Raw genomic sequence first — 26259 nt, 5'->3', positions numbered from 1 at the left:
CAGTCTGGGCTGACCACAGCTGGTACTGACCTGCCCAAGGGTCAGAGCTGACAGCAGGCTCTGTGACAGTCAGAAAACACGGGCCCGGTGTGTGACTTCATCACTTATTTCCTCTTGGTTGCATCTTTGGGACTAAGCGTCTTAATGAGGATTATTAAACTCCTTTTCATGGCCTCTGTGTCACTCACATTTAAACACTGTTTCATTTAAATGTGACTTAGTAAGCTCCTAAAAATGGATTTACTTTCCTGCTCCCAACTTCATCTTACTTTGGAGAGTTTCTCGTAACCTATGACCTGCTCGCACCGGAGAAACAACTTAACCAGTCTGGGACCCTGGCCCGAACGCAGCCCTCCCCACACGAGCGGCGCCAGGGCCTTTCAGCGAGGACTCACTACACAGGCAGTCAGGACAGCGGAGCTGGGCGTGCTGCCGCCCACGGGGTCGCAGAGCTGGACGCCACTGAGCGACTGAACGACAAAACTCGGGGAAGGAGGCCAGAGACCTACGTTTGCTTCTGAGCTTACAACTCACTAGCTACGTGACCTCAGGTCAAAGCTTTCTCAGCCGCAAAACGAAGTAGAGACGGTATCTCCCTGAACAAAGTGGCTGTGTTTGGGGTTTGGTGAATATTCCACAAGGGCGATATGGCTATTATCGTCAATACAGGATATTCACAAAACACTGGCTTTTGCATAAGAATCACATCAGACCTGAAAAGGTTCTTTTTGATCATCTGGCCCACTCTTGGCACTTTATAGATGGGGATGGGAAGAAACGAGTCCTAGAGTGGACAGAAATCCAACAGGAGGCAGCGCCTAGACTTGGTCTCTGGGTCCAGCCCAAGGTTGTCTCTGACACATTAGTTTTTCCTACCTGGAAGCATCTGATTCGTAATTTTCAAGTTTCTTGGTTTCTCAGGAAGAAAAATAGAGGATTTTCCAAGTTTTTATGCTAATCTCAAGAATGCAACAAAACTAAGTGGATGTTGAGGGGCATGGTTGACAGGATCTGATAGAAGCAATAAAAGGGACACAAAAGCATCGCCAGTAAAACAAAGCAGATACACTTCCTGTTGTTTTAAATCAGTAGTTTTATTACAATATGCACCGTCACACATTAGAGAAGGAATGTCCTGACGTTTTCTGAGCATTTCACGGAAAGCAAATGTGACCAGCCAGGCAGTCGAGTCTTCCACATCTTTTCCAAACACAAAGCAAAATCTTTTATCTGTGATAACAAAGGAAAGTAAAGTTTTCTTATTCTTGTCTACAAAATTTCAGTGTCAGAAAACAGTTATTAGGACGTGGGCTGAGACAGGAAGCACTTCCTTCATGACGTCCCAAATGGTGCCTCCAGACTTCCACCCGATGATTTTCTGGATGACTTTTTATGACACTATGGATGGTAATGTGTTCAGGGGCTAAATGGGATCTACTTACTATACATCACTACAACTGACAGGGAAAGATAAATTAAGAAAATAAAGTCCTGGGAAATGCACAAAGGCAAAAAGAAAATATCTGGGTATACTGAAGATGAGATGCTCTTTCCACGTAGCTCATTTAAAAGGTTACAATTACCATAAACATTTTAACTCCATTAAAGATCGCTGACAAAGGCTTGCTCTCTCATCAACAAAAGACTTCTGCCTTTACATGGGCTTGGAAGAAAGCGTCACACCTTGTAAAAGAGCCACTAATCCTGGGGAAGCAGCTGTCAGACCATCAGGAGTCGCACAGGCTTTTCAGATCCATTTTCTACAAGACACCATGAAACCTTGACCAATTTCTACCTTTCAATAGTTGCAGCAGCAATCAGATGTTTTTATCCCTGTAGCACTCAAATACACAAAAGTACTCTAGGAAAGAAACACTAAAATGACATTTTGAATAAATTCACATTACATAACTTGGGAACAATAAAGCGAGAAGGCCAAGCAAGACTCTAGCATTTCACACAGAAAACCACCGCGGGAGAAAACTCTGTTTAAGAACATTAAAACTCGAATGAGTAGAAATACACTTTTGGTTAATCTGTGCTGTTTCATATAGGAATCCTATCAGATATTCAATCTACTAGGTGACTCGTTTGGATTTTCATGTCTCACTGTCTTAGTAGAAGAATATACACTGCTGCCTATACTCACATATATATGCATTTACATATATAAAATTCAGATCATGAACATTTGTTTTAAATACACATACTTAAAACCTGTACCCTAAAAATAAATACATTGGCCTCTAGTAAGCTAATTCTCAAGAGTTCCTTGACAAACCAATCAGAACACAGTTTCTCAACAATGGCATGTGACAAATTAGCCACTCTTTAAATCCATTATCTATCAGTAAATGTGTTAAAATTCAGATGTACAACCGAAATAGCATTCCCAGAATAGAAGATGAGAGAAAATTCTGGCTTTGAAAATAAATGTCTTGGCTTCCTTCATGTTTAGTTCCTACAGATGTCTGGTCCTTGCCTCTGCATTTATCTAGCAGTGGGAGAGCATTTTCCAGTGACAGCGTTCTCTTCCACTGACATTACCTTCTAATCAAAGGAGTCAGCTGGTTTCCTTTGCGGTCCTGTATAAAAGAACTGATACAACATTGTGTATGTATCTGATATCACTCCCATCATCACAGTGAGCTGCGTGTTTTAACGTAATTTACAATGCGCTGATACCACCGAGGTGAGGGAGAAGTAGCCCTGGCGTTGAAAAAAAGTCTCCCAGAAGAACAACACACACAGGACTGGGTGTGTGTCTCTATGTTCTATGAAGTGACTCAAGACCACGGCCAGAGTGGACAGACTGGCTGTCTGATACTGCAGTTCAAACAACAGAGACAGATGAAAAGACTCGATATACTTCCTTCAGAAAGGATGACATTCACAAAATGGAGCTTTACTTTTTTACTTTTACAGTTCCAAAACAATTTCTTAAAATGATATAAGCCAGACCAAGTTGTTTAATACAATACAATGTTTAACAACCTTGTCATTTGGTTTTGAATACAAGAATTTCAGAGATGTATGAAATCCATGATAAATAATAGCAAGAATGTTTAATGCCACTGCCTAAATGTTTTAAAAGGAAAACCTATCATAGTTGAAATACAACTTCTAAAAAAGACAATGTTCTATGCACTCACAGTTCCAGATTGCTAACTTTATAAATTAAAGCAAAAGTTATCCATATATAAACAAGGCCTCTTTTTCATTTATTTTGATCTCATTTAAACCTTTAGATATTTCAGTCTTCAGATTCCACAAGGTAAGGCTGAGTTTACCAAATATAAATAAAACGTTTAAGTCCATGATGTACTGTAGCAGTGAGGAAACAAAAACATCAAATATTTACAGACTGGCTACAATACTTCTCTTTTTTTTTAAAAAAAAAAGTCAAATGTGTATCAACATCAAGCCACACTCTTTTTTTCTTTTTTAAATTTCTCTGGTTGCAAAAAATGGGACAACAGCATTTTTTCTCACTCATCTTTCCTCTCAATCCTGAAGTCAGAGGCAGGTCTTTAGGTCAAAGATCTTTTGGGAGGTGGTGGAGGCATGAGCTCTGTGTCTGGGTCCGGGTGATGCTTTCGCTTCTGTCCTTGAGAAGATGCTGCACATCTGTCAATGAACTCGAAGAGCATCTCCTTGGTGACAGGGTTGGAGATGCTGTTGCACACAGCTGTGGAAAAAGGGAGACACGTGTCTCGTGTGAGGGTTCATGAAGGGAGCTGACTCGCCCCAGGGAGATGAGGACGGGAGAGGTTTCCATCCCAACAGGCTAGAACGTTCCGTCTTGCCGACGTGGGCGACTTGCTGCGAATTAAACTGTGCTCCTCTCTCCCCCACCCTGAAACGAGGCATTGCTGGTAGCTATACTTTTCCTTTTTCGGCAGAGCCACGTGGCTTGTGGGATCTTAGTTCCCAGACCAGGGATCTATCCCATGCCCCCTGCGTTGGAAGCACTGGACCCCCAGGGAAGTCCCTCTGGTGGTTACGCTTTACTATTAATTCTAGAACAAAATGTTTAAGTTGTGGGGTTTAAGCCTGTCTTCACCACAGTTTTCGATCCTTCCAAACAGTCTGCATTGCACATGGATCTCGCGCAGTACATACACTACAGTCCATGATCACACGGTTTCTAAAGAAAACACACTGTGTCCTTCAACCTCCCTCCCTCTCAGAGAGCAGTGCACTTGTCACGTGTGTAACAGCACACGGAGGCTTCGCTGGAGCTGGGAAAGCATGCTTTCCTTTATTTTAGTGACTTGTTTGAAGTAAGGTGTTGTAACAAAATGACTATTAAATAAAGCACCTTTTCTTACGTGATCAAAACTGTATTTACCTACTTGGTTTTAGGAAAAAAGACAAGGGCTTAATTACTCCTCTTTTTTGAAATTAACTCATCCTGTCTGAACACAAACAGTTCCAACAAGAATCTTCTGAATATACAAAAGTAACTTTTAAGCTGCAAAACTCAAACTGGCAATTTCTTTATTATCTCTTAAGCTTATCAAACCACCATCAACACCTTCACTGACTGAGCACTCTTAAAGTTCACAATCCCATTAACCTTTAATCTTTTTTTTTTTTTCTCTCAATTCCACTAAAAGCTCAATCCAGAGTTGCCTGAAGAAGTAGTTTACCTTACAGAAATAATTAATGCATGCTGCTCCTCATGAAACAAGCTTACTACTCTGAATTCCCAAAGCAATCACACCGTACCCAGAGCACATCCTGAAGATAGCATACCAAATTTTTCATTTTTTTTTTTAAGCTTTTCATTGACTTTGTTCTCCATTGTTTGTAAAGCTATTTTAGGAGCTGGAAATTACATTTTCCCCTGCTAATTCTGTCTTTTACCATCTGGCAAACGATGGTGTTTAGTGTTGTGAACAGATCTGCAATTACCGTGGGTTTTGTTGTGGTTGTTGTTCAACAAATCCCTCTTGTCCACAGCTCACCTTCCTGCCCTTTACACTGCTCCCCTGGGCGCCCGGCAGGAGCCCACAGGCTGAAGGGGGGGTGGAATCACAGGGCACAGGCCCGCCGCAAGCCCTCGTGGGTCTGGATGCCCTTCTCCGCTCTGAGCTGACCGTGACAGAGGTTAGTTCTAGCACCTACCTCTTCTGGGGCTTCATGTACCAGCCACTGGGGGGCTGTGATACTCACCCAAGGCAGTGTTGTAGGCATTAGGAAAACTTTTATCTGTTCTCTGTCTCATAAAGACCCAGCTGTTGTTCTCGAATTTGCATTCTATAATTTTGTTGTCATACTGTTTTAGCTCTTTTGTCACCTGTTTTAAAAGAGAATTGAGGAAAATATTTTAAGTCATTTGACAGGCTTCTTGCCTCCGTTACGTGACAGACGCATAAGGGGATGCCAAAAACACCTCGGCGGCTCGTCACACGGACTTCTGTGTCATATGAAGCATCTACTCAAGCCCAAGGATGTGGTACTCACTCCCCTGTACACTTGCTGATTAATCTGACGTCTTATAAACAGTAGTGAAAACAGCTGTCAATATATAGCAGTTAAAGGAAGCTATGCAAAAACCAGCCACTCTGGGCCACATGCAAATATGTTAACCATGGGGACGGGTGCCTTCAATACTGTCTGTGTCCCTCTGGCTTTCAGAAACTGAGTATCCGCAAAGGTTTCAAAACCTTTCAGGAAGGTCCTGCCACCTAAATTCCTGCGTCAGAACCTAAGAAATCCTCTTTACTGGTTACGATAAAAAATTACACCCAGAGAGCAGACATCGGGGTCTGATTCAGGCAATGTGCATCCTAAATATTTTGCTTTTCAAGCAGTGATAATTAACCAAAAAGCTCATCTTTAGGCTGTTTATTTACCCTTTTCATCTCCAAAATGGTATGAATTTAGAGATGGAGCTGCTTTTGATATTAGCTGGTGGGTGTTTTTGGCTACTTCACCTCAGATGATTGAATATGGATTACAACTTACTCTATCAAAGCTAACAAGTATCCATGGCAACTGTAGAACCTTTTAAAAGATATTTCATCGAGCTGTGAGTATGCTTTTCATAAATAGGAATCTAAGCTTATCTTTGCAGTTTTCAAATCAAATGCCAGTCATAGTAATATTTTAATTCTGTCCTCATCTTTTCCAGCTAACAACTTTTCCTCACAATATGGAAGATTGCAATCAGTTAACTTCATTAGCATTATTTGAAATGCTCTCCTTTTTCTATCCACGTATTCGCTACCACCTAGGAATATGAAGGGAAGCAAATTTTTAAAAAACGCTGTCAATTCACAGATTTTGCAGCGCATGCCTTCATAAAAACTTTCAAATTGTAGTCCTTTTCTCTCCCTGAGCATTGCAGCTGATTGGACTAGCGTTTTCAACAAATCTGACAGGACCAACAAATCTCAGTGTGCTGGAACGAGACCTGCCCAAGAAAGTGATGTTCTACTTAGTAAACTTGATCATTTATTTTCAAATATTCATTATTCTAATCTCAACTCCCCCCCCGCCCCCCCCCCGCTTCCGAGGAATCTACCTTCTTTTATTTTTGATACATGATCTATATCCAACCTAGGCAACTTACTCAGGTACAGGAACCACTTACATTACACCAGAAGTAGGGTCTAACAGGTAGATTGCTAAACCTTTCAGATTCTTCATTTTCTAATTTCTTAAATGGGCAATGGCGTTTCTAAGGCAGCGGGATGCTGGGGCAATAATAAACGGAAATGTCAGACACACAGTAGCCCACCAGTAAAATTCTTAATTGAATATAAAGTCAGGAAATGAAACATTACTTGTAAACTTAAAAAAAAACAAACTAAGCAAATTCACTAAAGAAACCAAGATGACATGAAAAGACATACTCTGAGAGCGCTTGTCAGGAGAACCGTATCATAGACGCCTTCACAAGGACGGCTTGTCACCAACGTGCAGTCTGCACGTTTACTCACTGCTGACCACAGTACACCTTTACCAAATAGCTTACCACTCTCATGTTCCTACTATCAGGTTTGCTATAAATTATGTGTTGCTCAATCCGACTATAGTAGTTGGGCTGTATTATTAAGTATCTGTTTGTATCTGTCCACATTAACACTCTGGGAAACAGGGCTTTCCAGAAAATGCAGGCACTTGCCACTATGCCAACCTAAATGTATGTCCATGTTCGAAAACAGTACATTGTTTTTCATTCACCACACCAAAAATGATCCCAAAATAGATACACTGTACTCATTTGGTCAAGTAGTAAAATATATCTAAATGATAAACACCATACATCCCATATGTGTACAAAGACAGTTTTCACTAATGGTCAGATCAGAAGAATGATTGGCATACAGGGAAAGAGTTTAATTTTAGTATCTAAATTCTAATTTGTTACTATGACAATAATCATCCTCAGCCAATCACACACTATTATTTACTAAAACAGGATCTGGTTAGGCCTTTTATAATCAGCTCTGCTATCCTGTTTTGAGTTAATGAGAGGTTGCAAGTAATAAGAATAAAATATTTATAAATCAAGATTTCACACCTGTACCCATAATTACATTGGATTAATGAGATTTATTGGGGTTTTTTTTTGGGGGGGGGGAGAAAATACAGTGTATTTTATACTGAAGAAAATAATTTTTTTTCTTTCTTCTTGTCCATCTTATTGAGTACCACACTTTTGATACCATTTAAGTCTACCAATAATTGGGTGTTAAGAGATAGTCAGATGAAACCAGATCTAGTACCTCTGAAGATTTCAGATTAGCAGGTCAATGGAACAAAGGGCCCAAGACAGAAGTAGACAGAACCACAGCTGTTCTTCTCTGCATTTTTTTCTTTTTTTAAAGATGCAACATAATTTAATCTCAAAAACATTATGCTGAGCAAAAAGAGCCTGACACAAAGGAATATATACTATGTGACTCCTTTATACAAATTTCAAGAACAGACAAAACTAATCTAAACCAATATAAATAAGAATAATGGTTGCCTGGAATACAGACCCAAGTGGTAAGGGGGCTGACAGCGTAATAGTAGCGTGCAGGAAATGTTAAGTGTGTTGAAATGTTCTAGAGCATCACTAGGGTAGATGTTATACAGATGAATCTATTTTTTCAAAACTCATCAAATTGTTTAGCAACATTTATGCCTTGTATTGCATGTAAATTACACCTCTATTTTTTAAGAGAATACTTTTTGTAACCTAAATGCTGGCCATGGTACCAAGTCATAAAAGGCGAACCATCAGTGTTGGCTGAACCAACCTGCACAGAGCAGGCAGATGAGTTTCTGTGTCTAATGGTGGAACGGAAGTCTTTAAAATTTACTATCCCTGCTCTGTGAGAGCTGTTTTGTTATCAAGAGCTCATCTTTCTTTTCTCGAGAAACTACAAAGGGGAGAGGGATTTCTCTGAACTAATTTGCTCTAGAGACACTACAAAATAACAAATATCCTTAGACTGAGAAGACACCAGTAAGCTGGGTTTTAACTTTTAATTCTGAAATAATTTTAGATCTACAGAAAAGTTGTAAAGATTATATCAAGAGTTCCAGGATCCCCATCACCCTGCTTCTTCTAATGTTCATGTTTTGTATATCACAGAACAGTTCTCAACTCTGAGAGGTTAACAATGATACAACACAATCAGCTAAACTCGATTCAGACTTCATCAGTTTTTCCACTGTCTTTATCTGCTCCAGGATGCAATCCAGGAAACTGCCCTGTACTTAGTTGTCACGTCTGCTGAGCCTCTTCTGACCTATGACAGCTTCTCAGACCTTTCCTGACACAAGTGAAGACTGCACGGCTCAGTTCAGTCGCTCAGTCGTGTCCGACTCTGTGACCCCGTGAACCGCAGCACGTGGGGGCTCCCTGTCCATCCCCAGCTCCCGGAGTCCACGCAGCATGCAGGCCTCCCTGTCCATCCCCAGCTCCCAGAGTCCACGCAGCACGCCAGGCCTCCCTGTCCATCCCCAACTCCCAGAGTCCACGCAGCACGCAGGCCTCCCTGTCCATCCCCAGCTCCCGGAGTCCACGCAGCACGCCAGGCCTCCCTGTCCATCACCAACTCCCGGAGTCCACGCAGCACGCAGGCCTCCCTGTCCATCCCCAACTCCCGGAGTCCACGCAGCACGCCAGGCCTCCCTGTCCATCACCAACTCCCGGAGTCCACGCAGCACGCAGGCCTCCCTGTCCATCCCCAGCTCCCGGAGTCCACGCAGCACGCAGGCCTCCCTGTCCATCACCAACTCCCGGAGTCCACGCAGCACGCAGGCCTCCCTGTCCATCCCCAGCTCCCGGAGTCCATGCAGCACGCCAGGCCTCCCTGTCCATCACCAACTCCCGGAGTCCACGCAGCACGCCAGGCCTCCCTGTCCATCACCAACTCCCGGAGTCCACGCAGCGCGCCAGGCCTCCCTGTCCATCCCCAACTCCCGGAGTCCACGCAGCGCGCCAGGCCTCCCTGTCCATCCCCAACTCCCGGAGTCCATGCAGCACGCAGGCCTCCCTGTCCATCCCCAACTCCCGGAGTCCACACAGCACGCCAGGCCTCCCTGTCCATCCCCAGCTCCCGGAGTCCACGCAGCGCGCCAGGCCTCCCTGTCCATCCCCAACTCCTGGAGTCCATGCAGCACGCAGGCCTCCCTGTCCATCCCCAACTCCCGGAGTCCACACAGCACGCCAGGCCTCCTTGTCCATCCCCAACTCCCGGAGTCCACGCAGCACGCAGGCCTCCCTGTCCATCCCCAGCTCCCGGAGTCCACGCAGCACACAGGCCTCCTTGTCCATCACTAACTCCCGGAGTCCACGCAGCGCGCCAGGCCTCCGTGTCCATCCCCAACTCCCGGAGTCCACGCAGCACGCAGGCCTCCCTGTCCATCCCCAACTCCCGGAGTCCACGCAGCATGCCAGGCCTCCCTGTCCATCCCCAACTCCCGGAGTCCACGCAGCGCGCCAGGCCTCCCTGTCCATCCCCAACTCCCGGAGTCCACGCAGCACGCAGGCCTCCCTGTCCATCCCCAACTCCCGGAGTCCACGCAGCATGCCAGGCCTCCCTGTCCATCCCCAACTCCCGGAGTCCACGCAGCACGCAGGCCTCCCTGTCCATCCCCAGCTCCCGGAGTCCACACAGCACGCCAGGCCTCCTTGTCCATCACTAACTCCCGGAGTCCACGCAGCACGCCAGGCCTCCCCGTCCATCCCCAACTCCCGGAGTCCACGCAGCGCTCCAGGCCTCCGTGTCCATCCCCAACTCCCAGAGTCCACGCAGCACGCCAGGTCTCCCTGTCCATCACTAACTCCCGGAGTCCACGCAGCGCGCCAGGCCTCCCTGTCCATCCCCAACTCCCGGAGTCCACGCAGCGCGCCAGGCCTCCTTGTCCATCATCAACTCCCAGAGCCCACCCAAACCCATGTCCGTCGAGTTGGTGATGCCATCAAACCATCTCATCCTCTATCGTCCCCTTCTCCTTCTGCCCTCAATCTTTCCCAGCATCAGGGTCTTTTCCAATGGGTCAGCTCTCTGCATCAGGTGGCCAAAGTATTGGAGTTTCAGCTTCAGCATCAGTCCTTCCAATGAACACCCAGGACTGATCTCCTATGGGATGGACTGGTTGGATCTCCTTGCAGTCCAAGGGACTCTCAAGGCTACTAGTCAGATATTTTGTAGAATGTTCCTCAGTTTGGGATTTTCTGATGCTTTCTCATGATCAGACTGAGGTTATAAATTTTGGGATAGAATGCCAGAGAGATGACGTACCCTTCTCATTACATAATATCTAGGCGATAGATAAGATCTTGGGTTTCCCAAGAGGTGCAGTAGTAAAAAATCCACCCACCAACTTAGGAGATGCAAGAGACGCAGGTTTGATCCCTGGGTTGGGAAGATCCCCTGGAGTATGAAATAGCAACCCACTCTAGCATTCTTTGCCTGAAAAATTCCATGGATGGAGGAGTCTGGCGGGCTATAGTCCATGGGGTCACAACATGATTCCTTACTGGTGATGTAAACCCTTATCACTTGGTGAAGAAGGTACCAGCCAGGCTTCTTTACTGTTAAGCTAGCATACTCTGTTAGTTATGAGGCACTATGTCTAGCCCTGATCAACGATAAGGGAATTCAGCCACTTGCTTGAAGGAAGGGTATCTAAGAATTTGTGGACATTTATTAAAAGCATCACAGAAATCAATACATTTCCTGGGAGAGAGACTTTGAGGCTATACAAATATCCCTTTTCTTCTTAAAAGTTTCGCTCATTAGTTGTAGCATTCATGCATGAATCCTGCCTATGGCAATTATTACTGTGGCATTCTAACGGGATTTTCTACTTTCCCCGTTCCTCACACATTTATTATCTGGATGTCTTCTGCAAGGAAGATTTGCTCTTTTCCCTCATTTATTTATTTGCTTATTTGTATCAGTAAGAACTCGTGGATATTTACTTTATTCTTTGGCTTATCATAAACTATTTTCACTTCCTTTTTGCTCCGACTGTTCTGGTTCCGGCTGGCTGCTGCGTCCTTTTAACTTGCTTCCCCTTTCACTTACTTACGTAGTTTTAGTGTTTAGTCCCTGGCAAAACAAGATACCGCTCCAGTCTTATCTTTTATTTTCTTTGCCTCAGCTCTAGAGTCAGCCATGAATCAGTCAGCTCTAAAGTCATCCTCTACCAGGATTTTATAAGAAAAAATTTACTCTTCAATAGTCCAGACTATGCTAAAAAAGTACTAACACACACCACTTGCTTTGGTCAGAATTTAAAATTACTGAGAAAAAGAGAGGTGGGGGAAAAGAGGAGTGAGTATGAGAGAGAAAAAGAGTGACAGCGAGACTCTAATATGAACACGAACATATGTTTACACTCAGGCATTTCCGCCCCATCTTTTGTGAACTTCTATCTTGAGCTAAACTAAGTTGACCACTGTTTCTTTTCTGCACTTAAAATTCTACTCAAGCTCTAACTCTGTAGTGTGACAGAAGGTGAATTTTTAAAACATATTTCAAGGAGATGAACTCAAAGGTCTTATTTCCATGTATGCAACTTTGGTATCTAATACTTATGAATGAAGATAGAGAAAATAAAACAACAAAGAAATTGAAATGGAATTATAAAAGTTCCTTGTGATGTCAGAACAGGACAATCTGCTTAAATCTGAATCATCAGACAATCTTTTAGAACTACTACTTTATAGTAGGGCCTTGATATATTACTTTTAGAAAGTGCATCCATCTATCAGGGGAAATAAAACTCTTGACAAGTTACCCTTTCTAAAAATATGCTACACTTAGCCACTTAAAAAAAAAAAAGTTTCTCCATTAAAATCAGTTTGTGTTTGTACTTTTATAATGAAGAACTACTGGGTAAATAACAAACCTCACATTTGCTAAGTGAGAAACACAGTAACAGGAAGTCCCTCTCTCATGAATAGCAAGGTCTTCAAGCCCTCCAATCTGGAGTTCAACTAATGAAAGTAGCCAATTAAAAGAAAGCAACAGACTCTTGAACTCTGTGGGAGAAGGTGAGGGTGGGATGTTTCAAAAGAACAGCATCTATACTATCTATGGTGAAACAGATCACCAGCCCAGGTGGGATGCATGAGACAAGTGCTCGGGCCTGGTGCACTGGGAAGACCCAGAGGAATCGGGTGGAGAGGGAGGTGGGAGGGGGGATCGGGATGGGGAATACGTGTAAATCTATGGCTGATTCATATCAATGTATGACAAAACCCACTGGGAAAAAAAAAAAATTAGGTAGTGCCAAATACTGCCTATGATTCCAAACCAATATATACTGAAATAGGTTTAATTAAAAAAAAAAAAAGACAAACATAAAAAAAAAAAAAAAGAAAAGAAAGCAGTTAGAACTCAGTCTTATTTATCCCACGGCAGACAAGTCCAGGGTATGAAATCACCACTAAACTACAGATTACTACCTCTTCATAAAATCAGAGTTAGTTACAGTTACTATTCAAAACACAATGAATCATATAAAATAACTGGGCAGATAAAACAGCATGTTAGTAGTGATTATTAGTAGATGCTGGAGTTAGGAATGACTTAGTTTCTTCTCTGTGCTTGGCTGTATTGTCCAAACTTTCTGCATAATGCATGCTTAACTATCATAATTTTTTCATGAAAAAATCCTAAAATAAACTATGATTCATAAAAGATGGTAAACATGAGATTGTTTTTAATGTAGAAAAAAAATGTCAATTAAAAAAAGAAGTAAATCAAATTATGTCACCCCCTTATCAGGGGCTTCCCATTACAGAGCACTCAATGACACAGCCCCTGTTTATCTTTCTAGCTCTCATAAATTATCTTAGAGCATCCCACAACTTTTCCTCTACCTTGTTTATCATTATCTGACTATTTGTTTAATATCTGTCCAGCACAATGGTTGGTAATCACTGTATACTTACTAGGTGCAGAGTACTTTCCAAGTGCTTTACGTGGATTCATTTATTTAACCCTCACAACAACTCTAGGAAGTATCCCCCCTGTCTGTAAAGACAGGGAAGCAGAGGCAGAGAGGAGTTAAGTGATCTGGTCAGAGGCTCACAGTCAGTAAGAAGCAGAGAAACACTGCATATCCCTATTAGGTTTCATTCCAATCTCAAAGGTTTTCACTCCATCCCTGTTAGGTTTTCATCCCAATCCCAAAGAAAGGCAATGCCAAAGAATGTTCAAACTACTGCACAATTGCACTCATCTCACATGGTAGCAAAGTAATGCTCAAAATTCTCCAAACGAGGCTTCAACAGTATGTGAACTGAGAACTTTCAGATGTTCAAGCTGGATCCAGAAAAGGCAGAGGAACCAGAGATCAAACTACCAACATCCGCTGGATCACAGAAAAAGCAAGAGAGTTCCAGAAAAACATCAATTTCTGCTTCATTGACTACACTAAAGCTCTTGACCATGTGGATCACAACAAACCGTAAAATTCTTCAAGAGATGGGAATACAGACCACCTGACCTGCCTCCTGAGAAATCTGTATGCAAGTCAAGAAGCAATAGTTAGAACCAGACATGGAACAATGGACTGGTTCCAAATTGGGAAAGGAGTATGTCAAGGCTGTATATTGTCACCCTGCTTATTTATGTGAAATGCTGGACTGGATGAAGCACAAGCTGGAATCAAGATTGTAGGGAGAATTATCAATAAACTCAGATATGCAGATGACATCACCCTTATGGCAGAAAGCAAAGAGGAACTAAAGAGCCTCTTGATGAAAGTGAAAGAGGAGCGTGAAAAAGCTGGCTTAAAACTCAACATTCAAAAAAGGAAGATCATGGCATCCTGCCCCATCACTTCATGGCAAATAGAAGGGAAAACAGTGGAAACAGTGGCAGACTTTATTTTCTTGGGCTCCAAAATCACTGCAGATGGTGATTGCAGCCATAAAATCAAAAGACGCTTGCTCCCTGGAAGAAAAGCTGTGACCAACCTAGACAGCATATTAAAAAGCAGAGACATTACTGTGCCAACAAAGGTCAGTCTAGTCAAAGCTATGGTTTTTCCAGTAGTCATCTATGGATGTGAGAGTTGGACCATAAAGAAATCTGAGTGCCAAAGACGTGATGCTTTTGAACTGTGGTGCTGGAGAAGACTCTTGAGAGTCCCGTGGACTGCAAGGAGATCAAACCAGTCCATCCTAAAGGAAATCAGTCCTGAATATTCATTGGAAGAACTGATGCTGAAGTTGAAGCTCCAATACATTGGCCACCTGACGCAAAGAGCTGACTCAATGGAAAAGACCCTGATGCTGGGAAAGATTGAAGGCAGGAGGAGAAGGGAAAGACAGAGATTGAGATGGTTTGATGGCATCACCGACTTGATGGACATGAGTTTGAGCAAGCTCTGGGAGATAGTGATGGACAGGGAAGCTTGGTGTGCTGCAATTCATGGGGTCGCAAAGAGTTGGACACGACTGAGCAACTGAACTGATTAGGTTTTATAATCTAAGCATGAATCTAATGAGGTTTCAGATGTAGACACTGAAGCCCAGAGTATTTGAGTTAACTTGTATAAGGATACAAGTTGTATCAAAATTCAAACTCTAGGCCTCTGTGAGTCAAAAGCCTGTGCCTTCCTTTCCCCTAAGAATCTAGCCTCCAGGTTGAAAACGTATTACAGGAGGCAGAGGTAGACTATACTTGTGAGAGATTTTACTTCTTGTGTAATAAACTGTAATTTAAGTAGTCATTTCCAAGGATTACATTCCACTTGGGAGAGCCTGTGGGTGGGAGGCAAAGTGATGTGTGACAGACAAAGGGCGGGAGAGCACAACATGCCGGTTTGAACCAATCACTGTGTCTATCAAGTTTCTTTCTTCTGCACTTTCCGAACGCCCGCCATGTTGACCTGCATCAGCCTCTGCTGTTTGCTATTCTGGTTGCGTGAGCACGAACCACGAATCATAGCAAATTGCAGAATTTCTCAATCATTAAGAATTTACAATAGGTTAATTTTAAAATGGGCTGCACTTCACAGCTGCAAAGCTTTTGTCTGATTTCTCGACCAAATGAGAAGCCATTATTGGACTGAAGACCTTTCCATGGGCATGACCAGTCAAAGGAAAAGGTCCTGTGTGCAGAACAGGCAGTTCTGCCAGGTAAGGTGAGGTAATGGTAACGGTTCACTAAACAGAGAGCCACACTCTATGGTACAACATATTGCTCTGTTTAGTACCAAGCATGATGAGAATTTATGAGTAGATCATGGGCTCAGTGCATGCTTGAGATAGTAAAAATGATACAAAACCAAGGAAAGGTCTACAGGCCACTGGCATATCTCAGTTTACTGCACTTTGCTTTATTTCACTTCATAGATACTGCATTTTTTTTTTTTTTTAACAAATTAAAGGTTTGTAGCAACACTGTTTTGTCAGATGCTGGTTAGCATTTTTTAGCAAAGTAAGGTATGTATATGTTTTTGGACATAACGCTATTACTGAACACTCAGTGAAAGTGAAAGTCACTCAGTTGTGTCCGACTCTTTGCGACCCCATGGAATTCTCCAGGCCAGAATACTAGAGTGAGTGGCCTTTCCCTTCTCCAGGGGATCCTCCCAACCTAGGGATCGAACCCACGTCTCCCGCATTGCAGGGGGATTCTTTACCAGCTGACCCATAAGGGATGCCCAAGAATACTGGAGTGGGTAGCCTATCCCTTCTCCAGTGGATCTTCCTGACCCAGCAATCAAACTGGGGTCTCCTGCATTGCAAGCGGATTCTTTACCAACTGAGCTATCAGGGAAGCCTACTGAACACTTAATAGACTATAGCTTAGAGTAAACATAACTTTTAAATACACTAAGCAACCAAAAAATTCATGTGACTTGCTTTATTGCAGTTATTTCAGTGGTCTGGAACCAAACACCCCAAGGTCTGCCTGGATCATTAATGTGAGGAGACTAAAATGCAATATGCATGTCTGACACTTTTTCTTACTACATAGTTATAAGTCTGATGACAGACTTACCTGAAGGTACTTGTTTTTTAAGATGTTTTTCTCACAGCCAGTGTAAATAATGAATAAAGTATATTTGTCAGACTGAGTTTGATTAATGGCCCGTCTACTGGCAGTAACAAACACCTAACTTAAAATCATGTTAATGGTCATTAAATGTCCATGCTTAACAAAGTTCACAATACACTGGATCTTACATTTCAGCTAGGAAAGTCACTAAAATATCAATGCTAAATCCAATTTACTCTATTGAGTCCTCCATTTACTTTCCAAGGACTTGCTAATGATTTGGACCCAATAATGGTCATTTTTTAGTCTTTAGTAATGCAGGATGATTACATATAACTTTATCTCTTCCCTCTCACCCATTTTTAAACTCAACTATTCAATTCTGCCCTTTTTATGCGACCTCATGAGAACTGTCCTCCAGCTCAGATCAATGTAGCATGTGGCAATAAACCAAAATGCTACCATAATAAGTAAAGATTTCCTTCCTGTTCTGCTTACCACTTACAGAGAGAGAGAGAGAGAAAGGCTGACATTCTTCCCTTTGGATTATCTTCCAGAATAAACTCTTGTTTTAAAACGGCCTGATTTGCTCTCGCAGCACTAACAGGCACTGAAGTCCACAGACCCATGATGCCTGTGAATCTTTAGCTCGGAGACACAGAGCTCCTTAGTTTAGCGATAATGCTCTGTGGTGACTGGGACCCATCTAAGCAAATGAAGTTTTCCAGAATTCCGTTCTTACAAGTTGGTATCTCAAGTCAGGGCAGACTCACCGAGACACTCCGAGCACAGTTCCAGTAACTGTAACTTCGCTGTGCACGCTGCATTCTGTTTTTATGTGTGCTTTCTCAACAACTGCATTTCTTCTTCTTTGAGAAAGAAATCCTGGAGTTACTGACGAACAGATTATACAAACACAGAGTGACGATATACTGCTCTGAACCCTAGAGTTCTATTTTGTATCTCTATATACCCTCTGAATGACATTCATAATGAATTTATTTAAATCTGTTTCATCAGCTCCAGGTATTGGAAATATCAGAAACCACTCAAAAGCTGCAAGTTTGAAAACAGTGAATATAAATTATCTTTATCAGTTGTCACAGTCCTTAAACACCTTCCTTAAAAAAAAAAAAAAAACTTTGTTTCCCCCCTAAAAGATACTACAAATATCTTTCATAAAATTAAGTATTTTGGAGTTAATAAGAAACTTGGGAGATCATCAAATAAAACACTTATTCTGAAATATCCAAGTACTAAAGTGCATCCCGCACTATCTCTATGAATTAATGCATTTTTATGAGTGTGAACAGTCATGCTTTGAGAAAGTTATAAAACCAGCAGAAAAAGCAAATTTATTACTTTGGTAACTTGCACTCAAGACTAATTTAATACTCTTATCCAAGATACTACTTTTTTAAATTAATTTTTATTTGACTATAGTTGTGGCTTCCCTGGTGGCTCAGTGGTAAAGAACCTGCCTGAAATGCAGGAGACCCGGTTCGATCGCGGGGTCAGGAAGATCCCCTGGAGGACGGCGTGGCAACCCACTCTAGTACTCTTGTCTAGAGAATCCCATGGGCAGAAGAGCCTGGCAGGCTGCAGCCCACAGGCTGGCACAGAGTTGGACAAGACTAAGGTGACTAAGCAGCAGCAGTTTCTGCAGTACAGCAACTAAGATGTTTATTTTCATTCAGAGATGTTTACTTTTAAAATTACTGACAGATTGTTTTCCTTCACAAGGAAAGGAAACGGAGAGAACAAATCGTTTTTGAATACCTGACTTTGCAGTCAGCACTTTATGCACATTAGTAGGAAATGGCAACCCATTCCAGTATTTTTTTTTTTTTTAGAAATACAGGTTATTTTATTTTACATTTTATTAGCAGACAGATGGGCAGAAGAAAACAAAAATAAACCACTAAAGGGGAAGTTGAACACAAAATGCCTCAGATAATCTTTTCTCTTAAGTTTAACTGAAGAAAAACATCTACAGTTTCAGCTAAGAAAACTACTAAAGTCAGGTGTGTCCTGCTGGTTTCAGAAGAGTTGAAAATTTCATCTGAATCTTTGTAAATGTAAACCTTTTTAAAAATCAGGATGGGGGTGGGATGGGGTGGAGAGTTAATTTTCCGTGCAGAACTACACATTTTCCCCGTCAATCACTTACTATGTATTTTCCAAACATAAGGAAACCAGCAAATAATTACTAGGAAAGAAGAAGGGACTACAAAAAAGTCTGGCTGACAGAAAAGAACTCTGGAATGATGTGAAATGAAAGTGGGGAAGACTGTGAGAAGCAACAACAGGATAGTGATGATACACTCTGTCCACCCAGCCTCAAAATACACAGACCTGAAGAGCATCCAGAGGCCTCTGCTAGAATCAGCAGGAACATCAAATTGTAGGGTTGTTTCTGAACTTGTGTTATACCAAACGGCACAACTGTACTCACAAGGCTGAGGCCTGAGCCTGAGACCCCCACGCCCCAAAGCAATCACGTGCTCAGGTCTCCTGAGTTTTGTGTTCTTGGGACAGAGTGCTGGAACCAGCATCTGAGTTTCACAAGTCAGTCTGAACCATCCTAACCTTCTAGGAAATCAACACACAGCCCAGTCTTTTCTGGAACCAACTGTACTCTCATCAGAGGCAAACCCGGCCCTCAAAAATAAAACCCCAAAGGGCTGAGAGGTACAGCTTCCACCTGGCTCTCTGGCTCCCCGCCACGCCAGTACTCTTGCCTGGGCGATCCCGTGGACAGAGGAGGCTGGCAGGCTGCAGTCCGCGGCGTCACAGAGTCGGACACAAGTTGGTGACTAAACAACAAGGATCAGGAAGTTTAGCTAATTCTCTCAAGGATGTTTTGAGATCTGGAGCTCTGCATCATACCATCTCTTGGAAATATCTAGAAAATTCAACATGCTGGAGGAAAGGAAAATTTTACTGTTGTTCACTCGTAATCAAGAAACTACTGAACTAAACCAAAGAGCTAATGGAGTACACTTTGCAAGCACCATAAACTACAGGGGACAGTGGATTCCTTCAGGTCACATTAAATTTACCGTAATAGAATCTTCTAAAATAGATATGATAAAAAAAACATAGGCTATATGTGAGAAAAACAAACAAAAGTGAGCAAACGGACAAAAAACTCGCCAGCCTCCAGCGCCACGGGCTGGCTAACAGCAGTGTGGAGAAAAGAGGCCTGCAGACAAGGGACCAGGAGAGTCTCTAACGCGGTGGGGAAGACGTGGAGGAGGAGACTAGGGACGTTCTCAGGGTCCTAAGCCACATCTGTGAGATGAAGATAAAGTGCTTTCCAGCTGAGTAACATACAATAGGGAAGGATCTCAGTGACAATTAGAGCTAAATTTTTAGGAGGCTCGAGTGATTTTCTGTCATGTGATTTTCAGTCTTTTCTGTCATGACAACTGGTTTATCTGCTTTTATTTTCCCACCTTGGAGGGGTGGTGTGGGATCTTTGCAAAGAATTATGCATGTATGTAAAATGCATGAAAATACTATTACGTAAAGATTTCTACGTTTAGAAGGATCTGATTGCCTGATTTTGGGGAGATCAGCATTCACAACTCCTGAAGGCTACATTTGGAACGAGACTGAAGTTCTCATTTAGTTTCCTCCCTCCTTGACTCCCATATTCCCTCAGGTTTTTGTTCTCATCTGGCCCTGATGAGGACAGTGGCAATGTCTCCTCGTGGGAATAAAGGACAAAAATCAAAATTACACAGGCAGTCCACCCCCTACCCCACGCATGCACACTTGTCTTTGCACAGTCACCACTCAACCGCGCTTATCAAGCCTCCAGAGAGTCTATTCTGAATAAGGTGGCTGGGGTTGCCTGCTAGGCAGGAAATTATTCTCCGGGCTGTAGCACTAAATTACCTGGAATTAAGTATGAAGATATAAGGTAGGTGGCTTTTTACCTTTCCTCTAACAGGTACCTAGCACAATCTTGGTGCTTAATAAAAATAATACATCAGGTATGTGGCATGCTCGGCAGGAACGCTTTTAAATCATATGTTATAAGACGTCCTACAGTAGTGTGCCTCCCTCCAATTCTAAGTCAGCTCAGCCCTGCGACTGCAGAAATCACTGAGCAAGTCTCTGACAATGCTCCTCCCACCAGTGCCAACCTGCGCCGTTGCCAACTTTTAGGCCAGGACACCTGCCACCCTGAGTGCCCATGGCTTCCTCTGTGGTGTTTCACTGTGCCAGAAGCACACTTGCTATGAGGGTCTGCTCTGGCCAAACGACAATACAGGAAGGATGCCTGTCTGGGGGGTTATTCGTAACTGGAACGTTGGAAAGTAACAAGCTGACAACACTCCATCGCGTGCTCTGCGTGCCAGCTGCCACGGAAGAAGGGTGAACGCCTCCTGATCCTGTCTGTGCCTGGAAGCTCCAAATTACCACCACTTTAACTGTCCTGCCACCACACTTCAGGTGTTACCACTTATGTTCCATTTTTGCTTCTGAAATGTTCCAGGAACAACAGAAGCCCATCCATCTAACTGGTGCCCAAGTACAGTCATGCTCCCCCCACCATGGTGTTCAATGGACAGCCCTGTCCTCTTCTGTGCTTAGGAAAGGGTGGGGGTGGGGATATGAAGTCCCTGTTTCACCATTCACACAGCAGAGTCTGGAGTCTCCCCAGCAGATGAATGTGTGTAGCCCCACTCCAAAGTCTGCTGAATACAGAGCAAACAGCTGAATTTAACCCCAAATTAACCATGAAATATGAACTCTGGGTTAAACAAGCTGGCAGCAATTTGGTAAATTAGGGAAAGTGGTAGAGTGAACTTCTGGGATTTTTTATTTTTAACATGAAAGGAAAAGTAACTCGTTCTTAGTTTTATTTCTTTTTGCCCACTCTTCCATCCACCCACCCCTGTTTTATTTTCCTTAAATAACTTTAGAAATCAAAATCCAGCAGAGAACAATTATGTTAATAATGCTGGGAAATTTGTTTGCTTTGTTAAATTGGGCTTCAAAAGCACTTCAACTTACATTTGTGATCACAAGTAATGCCTGTTCTTATATCCATTTAAAATGTTTACTCTATTACAGCTTATTATAAATGTGAGTCTCAGATGCAGCACCATGGCGGCTCATTTTTCAGGCCACAATTTTATGATAATCATATGAAATGTATTCATGTGTCAACAGCCCTGCCTAACAATGCCCCAAATGGGGTTGTTTGCAAGACTGTGTTTCCAACAGACACACAGTTCTGTGCTCCAGGACATTAAGAAACTGCTACAAGCACAGAGCTCTCTATTTGACTATTTTAACTGAGTTTGTAACATAAACTCTTTTGCTACACTTAGCTCAGTTTAACTATTATGATCTCAGAAAACAGGTGAGCTCCAACAAGAAAGCTGACCCTAAATACCCACACATGATGGGATAAATGGGTTCAGTTACTCTTATTTTATGCTTGGGGTCTCTCTCTGAGCCACCTGCAAGTGCCAGAGGTGATAGACTGGAGAATTCTTCTGTACTTGATGTTCCCCTACTGCACACAGTGATGAGAAGCTATGTGGAAGGTACTTTTTGTCACCGTGGCGTCTCATAAAGAAGTAAGAGAACACTTATAAGACGTGCAGATCCAAGAACTGAAAACAGAAAACGGGTCTACCTTCCTCGCTTTTGTGACAAGCAGCCCATCTAACTGCCTAGTTCTAGGGGCTGTGATCGCAAGCAAGTTTTCCAACTCAGCATTTTTGAGGCTCTATTGAACAGGTACTAGGCCAAGTGCTTTTATGCTCTTTCCACGTGTGCTAAGTCACTTTAGTCGTGTCCGACTTTGTGCGATCCCATGGACTGTAGCCTGCCAGGCTCCTCTGTCCGTGGGATTCTTCAGGCAAGAATACTGGAATGGGTTGCAATGTCCTCCTCCAGGGGATCTTCCCGACCCAGGGATGCAACCCATGTCTCTTACATTTCCTGTGAGTTCTTTACCACTAGCATCCCCTGGGAAGCCCTTTATGCTCATTATTTCATTCGTAAGATGTGTCCACATGCAGTGGATCATTTACTTTCTAGAGGGAGGAGCAGGCATGTACTGGCAGAAAGTAGGATCACATGGAAATAAGCCATATATTATTTTTTGTTTCACTCTTGTTTCTCCTGCTAGGACCACCTCTCTGAATTAATAACAGGTTTGTGCAAACGCTTAATCTACCTTAAGACAATTCACTTTTTACAGCCAAGGGCTTTAGAAAGAGTACCAAGTTCAGAATCTTGGCTAGAAGGGAGCATAAGAGCTCACCTAGCCCTCTTCTCTTTTTAGACTGAAAACAATGAGGTTCATAGAAAGCCTGCAATTTGTCCAAAGCATATGGTTCTGTAGGGGCAGAGTCAGAATGAGGGTCTGGACGCCCTGCATTTCAGTCTTGCCTACTGACCCTGTGGTCTACGAGGCAACCCTTCACCAGTAAACTGGGTAACTTAGGAGGTCAAATTTTTACTTGCAGTCACACAAGTTTCACCAAAGAGGAGGAAAATGTCTGACCCAGTTTATCTAATATAATAAATAATTTATGTCCCAACCTACTATGGACACACACACACAAACACATCTCATAAAACAATTTATATCCTGACGTGGTACACTTTGCTGTTTTTCCTTCTATTTCATTCCATTTCACGAAAATCAAAAACAAAACTGGTTGAGACCCATGTAACTGCTCTCAAGACCAAGCACCAAAGTTAGGAAAAAACTTCACAGAGTATATTAAGAAAATAATAAATTAATTTCAAACAACTAACAAGCAAGTTAAGGGAGGCATTTTACCATTTCTGGTCTTGAAGTATATATGAGAAATGGAGGCGGACGACTCCCAGGGCAGCAAGTTAGGCCCCACTTTACGGCTCCTCTACCTTCCCCACGTCCTCTCCTTTCCCAGAGCAATACCCCTTGGAGAGACTGCCCTGCACCAGGCAAATGCTCACCCATCTCTCCCATGGCCCCTCGGCACAACATGCTGGCCTAGAAGAGCTGAGGCTTGACTTTAATGATTTCAGATGACATTTCCTTAGAGAATTGAGTTTATTCTGTCAACTCCTGAAATATCACGTGATTTATTATTTCAGAATGTAATTTCTTCCTTCTGTTTATGTTCCGCTTCATTAGATGGCAAGCTCCTTGAGCAAACAAGACAAGGGTCCCTGTTTCGTTAGGCACCAGAGCTCACTGTGGACGTAAACAGTGCTCGATAAATGTTAGGGAAAAAAAGGAAGAAGAAGAAAGTTGATATGCATTATACAAAGAATTTACAGAAATGACATCAGATTTTGAAATATTTCAGCTGTTATTAAATGATTTTCATCTCTTGGACTGATCAGGCTCTCATGTCATCTTTGCTTCCCCTCTGGCTAACCACCTCTCTTTAATCAGAATTACTTTCTCTGGGAATCCTGCTCTGACTCCACAGACTCTATGCTTCATTGATATGCTCTCACAGTACCTTATTCTTCCCCTTATCTTAGAAAAATAGCCTACTGAATTCTCTACATGTAAGACTTGACAGTAAGCTACATCAGGATGATGCTTTAATACAATGCCTCTCATGCAGTATGTCCTCCATTAAAAATTTTGCATGCAAACATACATGACAAGTTCTGTACTTCTGAGCTGAAAACCAAACCAAACCAAAATTTTATAAACCCAACCTAATGACCCGATCCTATGCTGCTGCTGCTAAATTGCTTTAGTCGTGTCCAACTCTGTGCAACCCTAGACGGCAGCCCACCAGTGTATGGATCAATCACAGTTTTCTGAGTAGAAGTTCCTTTAAACCATGCTGCCACATAAAATTAGGCTTCTCCTTTGTGGTTGTGGGTACAATTTCCAGTGAAAGAAGAAATAGGATGTCAGCTATAGAGGAGAACTGAAGGGGGAAACAGGGAAGAGAAAATAAGCAAACACAACATCTACCACGCATTTTCATGTCAGATGGAAAATAAACATACAAAATAGTTAAGACATCCCACTGTATCCCATTCATTATAAACCAAAGAGTTTTCTGCTTCCTAAAATATGAAAGATGATTATGCTTCCACCCAGTATTTATCAATATTGTTTACAGTAGGAAAAAAGATGAATGTAACATTCCTTTTTGTATCAAGTATACAAGTAGGAGAAGCACTAGAAAAATACACAGTGTAAATATGCAAATTTTAAATAAGTAATTCATTTACAAAGCTAAAGAGGAGAGTCAAAAAGCTAGTTTAAAACTCAACATTCAAAAAACTATGATTATGGTATCTAGTATCATCACTTCATGGGAAGTGGGAAAACAATGGAAACAGTAACAGATTTTATTGTCTTGGGCTCCAAAATCACTGCAGAGGGTAACTGCAGCCATGAAATTAAAAGATGCTTGCTCCTTGGAAGAAAAGCTACGACAAACTTAGACAGTGTATTAAAAAGCAGGGACATCACTTTGCCAACAAAGGTCCATATAGTCAAAGCTATGGTTTTTCCAGCAGTCATGTATGGATGTGAGAGTTGGACTATAAAGAAAGCTGAGCTGCAAAGAATCGATGCTTTTGAACTGTGGTGTTGGAGAAGACTCCTGAGAGTCCCTTGAACAGCAAAGAGATCCAATCAGTCCATCCTAAAGGAAATCAGTCCTGAATATTCACTGGAAGGACAGATGCTGAAGCTGAAGCTCCAATACTTTGACCACCTGATGGGAAGAGCTGACTCGTTTGAAAGAACTGACTCATTTAAAAAGACCATGATGTGGGAAAGACTGAGGGCAGGAGGAGGAGGGGACAACAGAGGAAGAGATGGTTGGACGACATCACCGACTCAATGGACAGGTGTATGAGCAAACCCCGGGAGATACTGAAGGACCAGAAAGCCTGGCGTGCTGCAGTCCATGGGGTCCCAAAGCGTCGGACACGACTGAGCGACTGAACAACAAACGACTGACAGGAACTCAAACATCTTTGTAACATCAGCCCTTCACACTCTCTCATGAGCTAGTTTTACAAGATTCCTATTTTAAACAGTGACTTAGGACCCATGTAAATAAGGATAAATTCAAAATAGTTTCTGCCTTCCTGTCTGCCACTCAAAACTGAGCCTACATTTCTTTCTTAAAATAATTTTCCATGTATTTTCCATAATAAATCTTAAGTAAGATCTCCATAAAATTTTCCTATAGAGAACAGACTTATGGACACTTTTTTCCTGTGTTTGGGGTCTGTGTGTGTTACGTACATGATAGGTATGTTTGATGATGTGTGTATACATTTTTTTTTCAGATTTTAAATATCAAATCCAGAGTTTTTAGAAAGCATGTAGCTGATATTTGGATATTAAAAAAAAAAAAAAAACAACTAAAACAGAGATGGAGAAATAAATCAAACCTTGAACTAAGGCTAGGAACAGAAGGCTCTTTTGTCATTTTTGAACCTTCCAAGGCCTAAAGATGAACAAATCTCAGCCCTCAATTCCTCTGTGTCTGGGGCCACATCTAGCACCTGCCCTGCAGAATGAGGAGGAATGTCTCATCAGACCCCCACCGTCTGTCACATGAGCACTGCTAGCTTCTCGGAGCAGATCCAATGCTTTCAACAAAGACAGTATGGTTGTAGCATCTCCTAGACCTGCCTTATTCTGAATTCAGCTCTTTAAGGAAGGCTGTTCTAAAGAAATTCCAGTTTATTATTGCCAATGAATACATGACCCCTTGGTAAACTAGACAAAATTCATAACGAAGGGCAGACATATGCTACCAAGAGGCCA

The 26259-nt window shown here is 42.4% G+C and overlaps 1 protein-coding gene across 2 annotated transcripts in view; it reads right to left on the bottom strand.

Moving 5' to 3' along the window:
* Positions 1-1075: 1075 nt before the first annotated feature.
* RNGTT (RNA guanylyltransferase and 5'-phosphatase) overlaps positions 1076-26259 on the bottom strand; it is a 222840-nt gene continuing 197656 nt past the window's right edge. For both annotated transcript variants that reach the window (XM_043889802.1, XM_043889804.1), the window contains 2 exons: positions 5179-5302; positions 1076-3688 (listed from right to left, as the gene is read on the bottom strand). In XM_043889802.1, coding sequence (XP_043745737.1) covers positions 3531-3688; positions 5179-5302 — 282 coding nt within the window. In that variant the 3' untranslated portion in view covers positions 1076-3530. The remainder of the gene's footprint in view (positions 3689-5178; positions 5303-26259) is intronic.

Source organism: Cervus elaphus, chromosome 28, assembly GCF_910594005.1.
Source record: "Cervus elaphus chromosome 28, mCerEla1.1, whole genome shotgun sequence".
In the NCBI taxonomy this organism is placed as follows: Eukaryota; Metazoa; Chordata; class Mammalia; order Artiodactyla; family Cervidae; genus Cervus; species Cervus elaphus.
This window is presented reverse-complemented; position numbering and strand designations above follow the sequence as displayed.